General features: G+C 51.4%; 1 protein-coding gene across 1 annotated transcript in view; it reads right to left on the bottom strand.

The window, feature by feature from the left end:
• The window catches only part of ARSG (arylsulfatase G), a 44984-nt gene extending 32565 nt beyond the window's left edge, over window positions 1-12419 (bottom strand). Inside the window, exons 1-3 of the mRNA XM_016201478.2 lie at window positions 11651-12419; window positions 1978-2165; window positions 158-205 (exon numbers count right to left, since the gene is read on the bottom strand). Coding sequence (XP_016056964.2) covers window positions 158-205; window positions 1978-2165; window positions 11651-11868 — 454 coding nt within the window. The 5' untranslated portion in view covers window positions 11869-12419. The remainder of the gene's footprint in view (window positions 1-157; window positions 206-1977; window positions 2166-11650) is intronic.
• Window positions 12420-12632: the final 213 nt, after the last annotated feature.

Raw genomic sequence — 12632 nt, 5'->3', positions numbered from 1 at the left:
CACCCCAAATGCACCCAAACGATGCTGTGCACGAAGATATCCTAACTTAGGAGAGATGTCCATGGGTGCAGGACAGCTTAAACGTTATCACAGTCCTTTTACACGGGGGTCTTTATTTTCTGTTTCCCAGGAAACAAAGCCCCCCAAAAATTCTTACCACGGAAGTTGGGGTGATAAGAGCCGTGATGCCCAAGATGCCATTTGCCTGTAGGAAGATGAGAGAGAGGCTTTCAGAGGAATCCACCTGGGAGCTCCCAGCCCCTCTGGGAAGCTGATCACACTCTCGGTTTTCCATTAGCATTGCCCTTTGCTGAGGACAAGTGAAGGGAGGCAGCAAACACAGTGAGAAAGCCAAGCCTTGCTCTGTGGGACCCAGAGGGAGTCCGCAGGGAGACAGAAAGCAAGCAAGAGTGACTCAGCACCTACCCAGGACACACAGTGAAAGGGGAGCACAAGCCATTCCCGGGAACCCCGAGAAGCCAGCAGGCTGAGCGCCTTCCCTCTAAGAGGTTTCAGTGCCCACAGCAACCGCACCTCGCCCGCCGCACCCTCCACTCTGCCCTCCCGGGCCGGGGCCTGCAGAGGGTGCAGGTGCATGTCCCACACGGTCTCAGAGATGCCCTGCCTGGTCACATCAACTTCTTCTGGGGCCAACGCCAGCTGCCTGCAGAGGATGGTGCAGAAACTGCCTCCCCGCTGCAGTTCAAGTGCAGCCACCTGGCCGCCAATGAGGAGACTCGGCCGCACTGCTGCTCCTCGCGCTAAATGACTAAGTCCCGGGGGAATAGCTGGTGCTGGGAGCCAAGTGCCCTGACAATGCTGCAGCTCTCTGACCTGCTAATTCTGCTCGGAGTAAAGACCCCAAGACACCACCACAAGGCAGAGGGGCAAAGAAATTAATGTGGCACCAAGATCTGAACAGCGGGACCCTCCCGGCAGGCCCGACCCTCCCTCGCCACTCCACGCACGGGGGAAGGAGGCAGGAACCCACTGGGCCCGGCTCTCGGAGTCGGAATCACAGACACAGGCAGCCTGAGGGTGCTGCTGGGGTGGCTGGGCTGCCTCGGCCCCTGGAGGGGAGGCCGGCAGTGAAGCAAAGCAGGGGAACAAGCGGGACCAGCCACACCTGTGTACACTGACCCGCTCCCGGCCAGGCGACACTGAGCGGGGCTCGGCGCCTGCCTGAGACTCAGCGTCTTCACCTAGACGGTGGGGGACATCACAACCTCAGAAGGCACCACCATTCTCTGGAGCAAAGAGACACTGAGCCCAGGGCCTGGTACAAAGTGCACACTGAGTGAGAGGCGCTTGCTTAGGAAGGAAAGCAAGCTGTGGGCACTGTGGCAGACGCTGCCGCTTGCCGGCCCTACGCCCATGTCCTCACGCGGCCTGTTCAGAGAACTGTGGTTTTGTTTGGGGGGGGGGGTTGGGAACCTGTGCCTGAGGCCAAATTGACCATTGTAATCCTGACCCCCGTTTCCCAGCATCCCTTGCACCGAAGAGTGGCCATGCAACCCAGGGACCGAGAAACGACTTGTGTTCCTGATAAAAGTGAACACGTGGGCTGGCGCCACCTTCCCTCTCTTTTTCGTTCCTTGAAGCCAAATTCGGGCGAACGGTACTGAGGCCACTCTACTGCAACCATGAGGCGACAAGCGGGAGGTTCAAAACCAGCACAGTAAGGACAGCAGAGCAGAAAGAAATGGTTTTTCTCCTTTGAGTGGCTGAGCCAATAAAATCGAGCGCTTATCCCTAAGCTCATTAGAATGAAAAGAAAACGGCTCGTGTGCGGTTTAGCCCACGGTTGGGTGTCTGCAGTTACGGCCGAAAGCACTCCTAACGTGTACACCAGAGACTGGCAGGAAAGCAGACGTGAGCAGATGAAGCAGCATCACGTCGGGGCTGCACAAACACAAAGCAGCCAGCCCAGGAGACGCAGTGGGGGACGGGGCCCAGGCGGCGGGGCACCCGCCTTACCTATCATCCCGGTGACGTAGCCCGCCTGCTGCAACACCTCGGCCAAGGTGGTCTCGTTGAGCGGAAGGCCCCCCACAGAGGTGACGGCGAAGTTGTGGGTGACTCCATTGCGCAGGCCCAGCCGGCCAGTGAGCAGGGAAGCCCGGGAGGGCGAGCAGGTGGAGGCAGCTGAGTGGAAATCCACAAACCTGCACGGAAAGGAAAGCGATGGAGATGGCTCCAACCACAGGAGCCAAACCAAGAGAAAAGTCAATTCCCACTCAGTTCCGGGGATTCCAGCGCTGGGGGAAGAAAGCTCGCCCAGTAGCAGAACAGGTGAGGAAAATGAAGCCCAGAGAGGTAATGTGACTAACCCAAGGTCACACAGGAAATTCCAATTGACGCAATCCAGCATATCTAGTTGATCTTTTTTATCCAAAGAGTCCATATTTCCTAAGTTTATTTGTAACCCCAAAATCAATACTCGGCCCTAAAGCACATATACAGAGACACAGGCAGACCTTTGAATAAATCTGAGCCACTCAATGTCCACCTTCCCAGCTGAGGTCGGCTCTCATACTGTAAGCAAGTGTCCTCCTTTTCATAGTCGGTCGGTACCGTGGGGTTTGCATTTTTGTTCCTATCGCTGATTTTGCTATTTAAAGTGGCCCTCAACAGAGTGCTGAAGTGCTGGCCAGCGGTCCTAAGCTCACAAAGGCTGGGTGGGATGTGCCTTATGGGAAAAAACACGTGTTCTATACGCTTCATTGAGGAATGTGTTATAGTGCTGTTAGCTGCGAGTTCAGTGTCAATGAGTCAAAAAAATGTATTAAATAAGGTGGCTTTGAACAGAAACACACATAAAACAAGGTTCTGGACTGATCCGCTGATGACAATGTGGCCAGAGGCACACAGGAACCTAGAAACAGTGGCTCAGTATTCCCTAATTCAGTGTCCACAGTGACCTAATAGAACATAACTACCGCCAGTAACAAGAGCTGACTGTGTCCACTACACACTGCCACTCGCCCAGCCCCTTTTCAGACACTATGGAGAAATATAAAAAGTCTAACCATTTTCCTACCTTCAATAAACATGATTAAACTTACATGTCACTAACAGTAGGACAAATGTCACTAACAGTAGGACAACCTGACCTTCTGTGTCTCTCCTGATGAGAGACAACATTAAGTTCATAACGTCAAAGATTCCTGCCAAAGACGTTCAACTCGAATCTTCTCAGAGCCCTGGACCTTATTTCCAGGTTACAGAAAATATAGCTAATAGAACAAACTGTTTGACACGACAAGTTAATGATTTCACAAACCAGTCTCCAGACATTTTACAAGACAACTGGTTGATCTCTTTAAAAAGTCAATATCCGAGGGAAAACTGGATAGAGGGACGTAGTGTACATTAAAAGAGACTGAAGAGACGTAACCCAGTGTAATACATGATCCTTGATTGGATCTCAGTTCAAATAAGCTAACAGGACACATCTGGGGGCTAATTAGAGAAATTTAATATTGACTGGATATAAGATGCCGTTAGGGAGTTATTGTTCATTTTCCTGATTATGGCCACGTGGAAAAATGTTCCTGTTCTTTTTTTCCAGTTTTACTGAGGTATAATTGACGTGCAATATTGTATTCCTTTATGGTGTGTGATGCAATGATTTGATATGTGCATATCTTGTGAAATGATCACCACAATAAATTTATTAACATCCAGCAACTCGCATACAAAATTTTTTTCTTGTGATGACAACTTTTAAGATCTACCCTCTCAGCAACTTTCAAACACACAACACAGCATTGTTAGCAGTCGCCATGCTTGCATCACATCCCCTTACTCCTGCTCACTGCCCACTGCTCACTCCTGTCAAACTGGTCACCAAGCCCGACTCGCCACCACACAACCGTGTGAGCCGGGGAGAGACGCCAGGACGCCCGCTGCCCAACTGACGTCCAGGGATGGGCACGGGAACCAGAGCGTCAGCGGTCAACACGTTTTCTTCCTGCTCACAAATCACACAGGAACTCCGTCTCTGCAGCCTGCCGTGGCGGGTGTGGAGTTCATTAACGCGAAGGGCGTTCAAATGGATCAGAGAAAAAGCCCTTCGGTGGCTAAGCACAAGGGACTTTGGTCCATGGTGGACTGAGCTTTGCCAGTGGGTCTGGGATGCTCACAGGCTCTTGACCACCACTTCTTAATCCCTGGCGCTACAGACTGAATGCATGCGTCCCCCTAAATACATGTGTTAAAACCCTACCCCCCCCCAAAGTGATGGTATTTGGAGGTGAAGCCTTTGGGAGGTGAAGAGGTTTAGATAAAGTCATGAGGGTGGTAGTAGTGCCCTTATAAGAAGAGGAGAAGCCCTGGCCAGTTTGGCTCAGTGGTTAGAGCGTCAGCCCATGGACAGAAGGGTCACGTACCTCGGTTGCAGGTTCGATCCCTGGCTCTGGTTGGGGTGCGTGCAGGAGGCAATCAACCGATGGGTCTGTCTCTCTCTCCCCCTCCTCCCTTCCTTCCTCTCTCTAAAAATCAATGGGGAAAAAATATCCTTGGTAAGTGTTAAAAAGAAGAGAGGAGGAGACCGGAGCTCGCTCTCTCCCCACCATGTGGGGACACAGTGAGGAGTTGGCCATCTGCTACCCGGGAAGGAGTCAGCACAACCTGACCATGCTGGCAACCTGACCTTGCACTTCCCAGCCCCCAACGCCGTAAAAAATAAATGTACATTGTGTAAGCGCCCCGCGGTTATATGTGTTACAGCAGCCCCAGGTAATACGCCTGGACGGTGCCAAAAACACCTGGCAATCCTGAGCCCGCCTGCCCGTTTCTCATGACGCTCCCGAGTGTGGTCTCTCCTCGGCCACGTTAACGCCATCACCTTGGAAACAGCTGGAGCCCGTTTCTACAGCAAGATGTAGCTCCCAGTTCCTCCCCAGGCTGCGGGTTCCCTGAGGATGGGCCTGAGAGCTGCGACTCCGACCCCAAGCAGGGCGCCTTGCTGGGATGGAGCTGCTCCAGCAAAATCTGGTGAACAAACAGAACTGGAAGCGAAAGAGGCCCGTGTCATTTGATTGGAAAAAACACGTTAGTCCGCTTTCCACATAATCGCTTAAGCTGATGTTTTTAGGGCTCAGTTCCTTCCCTACCGTGTGATCAAGTTCATAGCTTAACTTACTTCCTTTATTTCCGAGTCTTTGGAGAGCCCTAACTGCACCCCTCTCAAATAAAAACCTACCAGCATCCCACACGGCCCTGGGAGCTGACCTGCCTGTCTCCTTCCCCCTCTCCCACCTCTGTCCCCATGCGGCAGGGACTAATTAATAAGTAACAAACTGGTCTTGCTTTTGGGAAAGCGTCCTTTGTTTCTCTCCAGATCCATCCGGGCAGGCTCAGGCCGGTTCACCAACAGGGGTCCTAATTAAAGCCTGAACTGCATTGTAAAGCAAAGCTGGAGACGCAGAGCCAGACGTTACAGCAGCCTGTTAACAGGAAAATCGGCTCAAATTAAGACACAGCCAGACGGAAACCGAAGCAACTTGCCATCGCATAAATTACGTGGGTTACAACCAGGGGGCCCGAGCGCTGGACACGCCGTCGTGAGTGCCCTGGAGGGGACGTAACATTGCAGTTAAGCGTGTCCAGCTTTATTTATAAGGGAGTTAAAACAGATGATGAGACCGTCCGTGGCAACTCTCTAAACCGCTACATGACTAGAGTAAAACCTATGTTTGCTCCATTCATAATTTACAGGCTTGGAGGTGGAAGTGGGTTTGAAAAATTGTTTGCTGTGGCCTTTGTGAGCAGAGGGACAGGGGTGGGAAGTAAGAACTAGAAAATCGCTTACGCAGGCCTTAGACACAGCCGCTCACCTCAGCCCCCGTTTCTGACTGTTAAATGGGAAGACGGCCGAGTTATCCTTCTGAAGGTTGGTGGTGGGACCACTGAGACATCCAGTATGCAGGCCCTTTGTAAACTACAAGCAAACGTGGCAGGAAATAGCAAAGCTTATGTGCTTTGTTCATTCATTCATTCACACATTCATTCATTCATGCACCGCTCATACTATTGATCTTTTCAAAAAAAGATTCCTGACAGCTGAACTTGGCATGATCCTTGGCAATCTTTTACTTTCCTCATTGCCTTTTCCTTGTGGACATGTGACATTCACACTCAATGAAGGACACACACAAGGGATATGAAAACAGGATGCACCTACAGGCATCTCAGTGCCTCCTAGACCGGACACGTCTCCCATTGCCACGACCTTGAGCCAAGCCATCCTGGAGGCACCTGCAACGTGCCCCGGCCCTCCAGGCCACCAGTGGACCACCCCTAGTGAACTGGAACAATCCATCTCAAAGGCAGGTCGATGGTGTCAGTGCTCAGGGCTCCCCACTGCCTTGGGGATCAAGTCCGAACACTAGGCCTACGATGCCCTTCACTGGCTGCCTGTAGACTAGTTCAGCCTCCCGCTCCCTGTCCCAGCCGTATTCAACCGGGAGCGCAAGGCCTTTTTATTGTCTGGATGACAGATACACTCGCAGCACCTAGGACAGTACCTGGGGGAGCCTCTAGGAGTATCTGCTTTGGGTTCATGCTTTCCCCTCTGCCTGCCACACTCTTTCCTCCTGCTTCATCTGGCCAATTCCTACTCATCTTTACGGTCTCGGCATCACGTCCTAATAGACGAGTCTGGCTGACTACCTCGTGGCTTCCTTCGGGAGAAATGGCCTTTCTTTTCCTAGAGTCCCACAGCACTACCTTTAACATGATTTTAGCTCTGAGGGGTTTCGCTCTTATCACCCAAAAGGTGAGAAGCCCAGCACGGACGGTCTCAGTAAATAAGGTGCTAATTCCACCCCTAGGATGTCAATTCGGGTTATTAAGGGGGGGTCATGTCAGGAATTCCTGCTCATCCCCCTTCTGCACTCCAAAGGCTGGTGTCCTGGTCTTTATCGACCAGCAGACTGTAAACCCCTGGAGGGTAGAGCTCAAGACCTGCTCTTAGTAGAGATTCACTGTCGCATGAATGTAGTCGGGAGGCTTAAAGGGGAACAAACGAGAGCCACTGGACAGGCTATTTTGCACCTGCAGTTGTGAAGCAGGCTGGCGCCAAGGCCTCGCTGGTTAATATTTCAGTTCCTCTTCTCTAAGATCAGCTGCCATCCAGATCACCATTTCCGGTCTGACCCCACCTACTAAAACAGAGCCACAAGGTTAAGACCCCTGCTATAGGCCTCAGCTTGCGCCAAGTGGGCAGGACACAATTTCTAGGTCTCTTTGACCTGCTTACCCAAGGGCAAAGCTGTAAAACTGCCTGTCCCATGACGCTGAGACCTTACAGTGAAAAGATAGGCCAGGACCTCCCAAAGCAACCATCGCAGATTTCATAATAAAGGTCGCAGGACAGGATGTCCCCCTGATGAGAGTATTCACCCTGAATCTGAATTACTGTGTGTGTGGGGGAGATACAGCTGGAATTACATGGTGGGGGAATTACATGGTGGGGGAATGGTCTTTCTCTTGCTAACATGAGTCTCCTTCCAGAAGTTCTTCCTGCCCTAGCTCTCCGGGTGTCCACCAGGCCTCAAGACCTCACGGCAACCCTGCAGTCTTGAGCCCAAGCCTGGCTGCCACCTTCCTTCACATTATTGCAAAATCCCCAGGGCGTAAGATGGCTGAGAGAGTCCTTAAAGGTAAAAGGATGGGTGAATGGTTGCAAAAGCCAATGTTGAGAACAGAAACCAAACCGGGCGTTTGGCTGAATCAATGGCTCCGCTCATTCCCTGCTGGGGCCCTTTTTAGAAACAACCTCAAGCCTCTGAGACCCTCTGATCATCCAGGGGTGAATAATGGCCTTTGATTTCTAGCTAAGCCACTGCCTATAACTCTCAGCAACAGCAGTGACTTTGAGCAGAATGAAATTGTCGGCAGAGGCGAAGTGAAGCAGAAGGGGAGAGAATTCAAGGTGCAGAGTTAACATAGTGCAAGTCAGCCCACCTGTGTAAATGTATTTACACTGTACAGTCAGCCTCCCGTCTGAGCCAGCCTTGTGGACAATTCCAGGGAGTGGGCAGGGCCTGGGCTTTGCTGGCTGGGACCACTTCTCGGTGTCGCTGGACATCCTTCCTGTCTCTCCCCATGACACCTGTGAGGCACGGCTGCTCAGGGGCTCAAACCCCAGTCTGCACATCCTAAGCCATTGCCTGAATCCAGGCACCCAGCCAGGAGACTTGTGCAAGTAACTTCTTAACCTGAGAATTTTCAAGAAATATGTCCCTTGTTGATATCAGGTGAAACCAGCACTGGCCTTCCCTGGATGTGCTGCCCACGAGCATTAAACTCGCACTGGATCATCAAGATTATTCACCGGGTTCTCCTAATGGTTTCGGTGATTTACATATTTTTCAGACTGCCCGGAGAGCTGGAAGGAGCCAGTAAAATGCACCTGTCCTTTCCCTTGAAGCGTAAGCCATTCGTTTTTCTAGCCTGCATTGCCATGCAAGTTTCTTAATGGCCTGAGAAGTTGAAGTTGGTTACTAAGTCCCTGGCCTTTTCATTTCAATTCCAACATTTTGATTTTCTTCTGGTTATCATACTCTTTTTATTTATTTATTTTTAAATATATCTTTATGGATTTCAGAGAGAGGAAGGGAGAGGGAGAGAGAAAGAAACATCAATGATGAGAGAGTCACTGATGGGCTGCCTCCTGCTCGTCCCCCACTGGGGATCAAGCCCACAACCCGGGCATGTGCCCCGACCCCAAATCAAACCACAATCTCCAGGATCATAGGTTGATGCTCAACCGCTGAGCCGCGCCAGCCCGGCCATCGTATCCTTTTGAAACTTTCCCATGTTCGCCAGCACTGCCCAGCACAGATGTGCGCAGGGAGAAGGCCGTGTAACGCAGAGGCAGAGACCCGAGTGCTGCATCCACACACCAGGGCAGGCCAAGGGTTTTCCGCAACCAGCAGACACAGGAGAGAGGCATGGAACTGATTCCGCCTCCGAGCTTGCAGGCGGGATCAACCCCGCGGACACCTTGATTTAGGGCTTCCAGCCTTCGGGACTGCAGGAGGAAAAATCTGTGTCGCTTTAAGCCATCGGGTTTGCGGTAATTTGTCGTCAGTCTTAGGAAACTAATATGCTAGCTTTTTAGGACAATAGGAAAGATAAGCTCTCGAGTGGCCCTGTTTCGCAATGAGAGTTCTTCACGGTTCCCCACTGGCACGAGCAGGCAGGAGGGCAAGCCAGAGATACATTAATCCCGGCCCCACAGGAAGCCGCCTTCCGGGCAGCAAAGCACGAAGTGAAAAGCCCAGGACCTCGGGCCAGAGGGCTGTCTGCCTGGCCCGTCACAAGGCTCAGATGGAGAAAATATTTTCATTAATGCGAGGAAAAAATAGGAGAGCCCACCAAACTGTGTGCGGGGGGGAGGGGGGGCGGCTCCTGCAAAGAGGTCCAGGCCTCCAACTTGCTAGTTTCAATACTGGGCCTGCTATTTCCCCACCAACCCACTCGACACTAAAAGCAGAAGTTCCTAAGCTTTGGGCAACCCGTTTTCTGTGACAATCTGGTGAATGGTATGGATTCACTCTTTCCCCGGAAAAAATTCCGAAGTGGAAAATTTGGGGTGACATTTCGAGGCATCGTGAACTCCAAAAGCTCATTTATTGATGAACGAAGATTTGTGAATTGCCTAGTATGTGACAAGCACAGCGCTACGGGCTAAAGGAGGAAGGACAGACAGGGCATTTCTCTTCCTGAGGCCCAGAGCTAGAATCGAGGCGCATGTTTTCCTGCAGCTGCCATAACAAATTACCACAAACGAGGTGGCTGAAAATGATAGAAATTTGTTCTCTCCCAGTTCGGGAGACGAGAAGTGTGAAATCCAGATGCCTACACAACTGGTTCCTTCTGGAAGCTCAGAGGGAGAGTCTGGCCCACGCCTCCCTCCCAGCTCCCTGGGGTTGCCAGCAAGCCTTGGTGTTCTTGGCTTGTAGATGCATCACTCCAGCCTCTGCCTCCGTGTCCACTTCATCTCCTCTGCGTGTCCCTCTGGGTCCTCTCCTCTTCTTATAAAGACACCAGTCATTGGATTTAGAATCCACCTCAAATCCTACATGATGTCATCAAAATCCTTAAGTACATTTGCAACGACCCTGTTAACAAGTAAGGTCATGTTCTGAGGTTCTGGGTGGACATGAATTTGGGAGGGTGCTATTCAACCCAACACAGGTGGTCAGATGGTTAGACGATCACCATGGAGGGCTGCAAGGGTGATGGCAGAGTACACCTGAGACATGCCAGCAGGCTTTCCTGAGGCCCTCATGTGCAACTGGAACCCAAACGGTGAGTAGAAACTAATTAAACATAGGAAATGGAAAGTGCACCAGGAAGAACTAATCACACAGGTGAGGCCCAAAAAGAGGAAGGCCACAGCCGAGGACGGCTGAGAGCCAGGGGGGCCATGCGGGGACCAGTGAGGAGCACGCGCTGGTCTCATAAGCTGCCGTTCGGAGTTTGGACTTTAGCCTTAGGGACACAAAATGCCTCTGAAGGACTGTAAGCAGAGAGGTGTTTCTAGCAAGGTCACCTTGGCTGAGAGGAGGAAGATGGACTGGAAAGGTGAGACCACTTGCAAGGGCCCCTGGGTCCACATCTCGGGGAAAGCTCCCGGCTCCAGGGTGCAAGCACCTGAAGCCCTGTGGAGATGCCCCAGCGTTGTCCTCCATGGCGAGCTGGAGTGATCCCACAGAGCAGGATGGACGATTCAGCCACGCCAGATGGGATCTGGGCCAGCCAGTGGCATCAAGGTCAGCCCGAGAAGAAAGCCCAAAGGGCTGGAAGCTGACACCTGTATTCTAGCTATGTGGGAAAGGGGGTTAGGCATTTGAACAAAACGTTTATGAACACTTCCATCCGTTCAGATGCACAGCCCCTCACCTTCGCAGACCCTTTGGGGTAACGGTGCCTAATAAGTAGTCACCTCGCAAGTCAATCCTCTTGCCTTCTGTGCCTCCCTGATTCTCAGTTTTTCCAAGGTCTCCCTTGTACCCCCAGGCTGGGTTCCAAACCCTCCCCAGAAACTCCAAAAATTCCTGATGCCGATTCACGTGCTAGATCCTAATCCTTACTTTCCACTGAACCTGTCTCCATGACCAGACACTAAGTACCTCGAGGGCAAGGGCTTTTATCTTGTTCACATTGGTATTCTGATGTCCTAACACACACAGATTCCAAGTGTTGTCAGCTGGAAGGATGGGTGGATGGATGGATTTCTCCATGAGGCTGTACTGGCTTCATAGCAAATTGATCAGTCACATAATCAAATCAACAAAGACCCATTAATTACTCTTTAAATGCTTCATGCTGCCCCCTCCCCCCAAAAGAGGCAAGTAACACATCCAAAAAGAAGCAAACTTGTCTGGCTAGAGTGGCTCAGTGGTTGAGCATCGACCTAGGATCCAGGAGATCTCGGTTCGATTCCCGGTCAGGGCACATGCCTGGGCTGCGGGCTTGATCCCCATCAGGGGGCGTGCAGGAGGCAGCCGATCAATGACGACTCTCTCATCATTGATGTTTCCATCTCTCCCTTCTCCCTTCCTCTCTCTGAAATCAATAAAAAGATATTAAAAAACAAACAAAAACAAGCCGACTTAGCATCCTCAAGACTCACCTCATTCCTTGGGAAGCCATCTGATCAAGGTTGGCAGTGTCCTTTGTTGCTGCCCAGTTTGCTCCCAGGTCACCCCACCCCATGTCATCTGCCAGTATGATCACAAAGTTCGGTTTCTGGCCTCTCGTTTCCCCACTGAAGCAAAAATCCACAACAGGATAAAGACATCCCAAGAAACCCACTCCCACCAATAAAACCTTTAGAAAAAGCCAGGCCATGGTGGGAAGGGGAGGATTCCGATTATATGGAACAATGGCGGGCCACCACGAGAGACTTCTCTGAGAGTCCCCTTCCGCTCACGCTCAATGCAGGGAGTCTTGGGAGATCAGTGTTTTGCAAGAAGATATTGCAACACACTCAGTGCAAAGATGAGAATGCTGAGGCCCCGTGCTCTGGTGGAGGGGACGGTGGTGGTGCCTGCACGAAGGGTGGGAGCTGCAAAAATGAGGCTCCTATTTAGAATCCTAGCTCAAGAGAGTCACGAAACTTGCACCCCCAAATTTCACTCTCCCCACAACAGCTCCCTAAAATGACTGGCTGTGTGCAACTATCAGACATCAATGTCAATAACTGCCCTTTAGCCAATTAGAAAGCGACCCCTCTGTGCCCAGGGACGTCAGAGCCGAAGCCCAAGCCTTGCATCTGGTCGGGACTCCAGCTGCTGAGTGCAGGATAAACTCTCACATCTGCAGAACACCTGGACATTCCAGAAGCCGCAGTCGGTCCCCACTGAGCCTCCGAGTTCCAGGTGGCTGAGGGCTTCATGTTTCTGTGAGGTTTCCTGAAAGAACAGAAACTGACATGAAAACAGAGTGAAAACCGCCAGCGCAGCTGTGTTTTACTCAGTAGCTTAGGAAATAATCACTTTTCCATGCCAACACATGTTTTCCTTATTACTCGAATATTTCACTGGGTCATCAGTTTCTCCACCTGAGAAACAGTGATGATGATAATATTTGCAACGAGCCTATAATCACAGGGG

This window comes from Miniopterus natalensis, chromosome 17, assembly GCF_054644295.1.
Source record: "Miniopterus natalensis isolate mMinNat1 chromosome 17, mMinNat1.hap1, whole genome shotgun sequence".
NCBI lineage: Eukaryota > Metazoa > Chordata > Mammalia > Chiroptera > Miniopteridae > Miniopterus > Miniopterus natalensis.
This window is presented reverse-complemented; position numbering and strand designations above follow the sequence as displayed.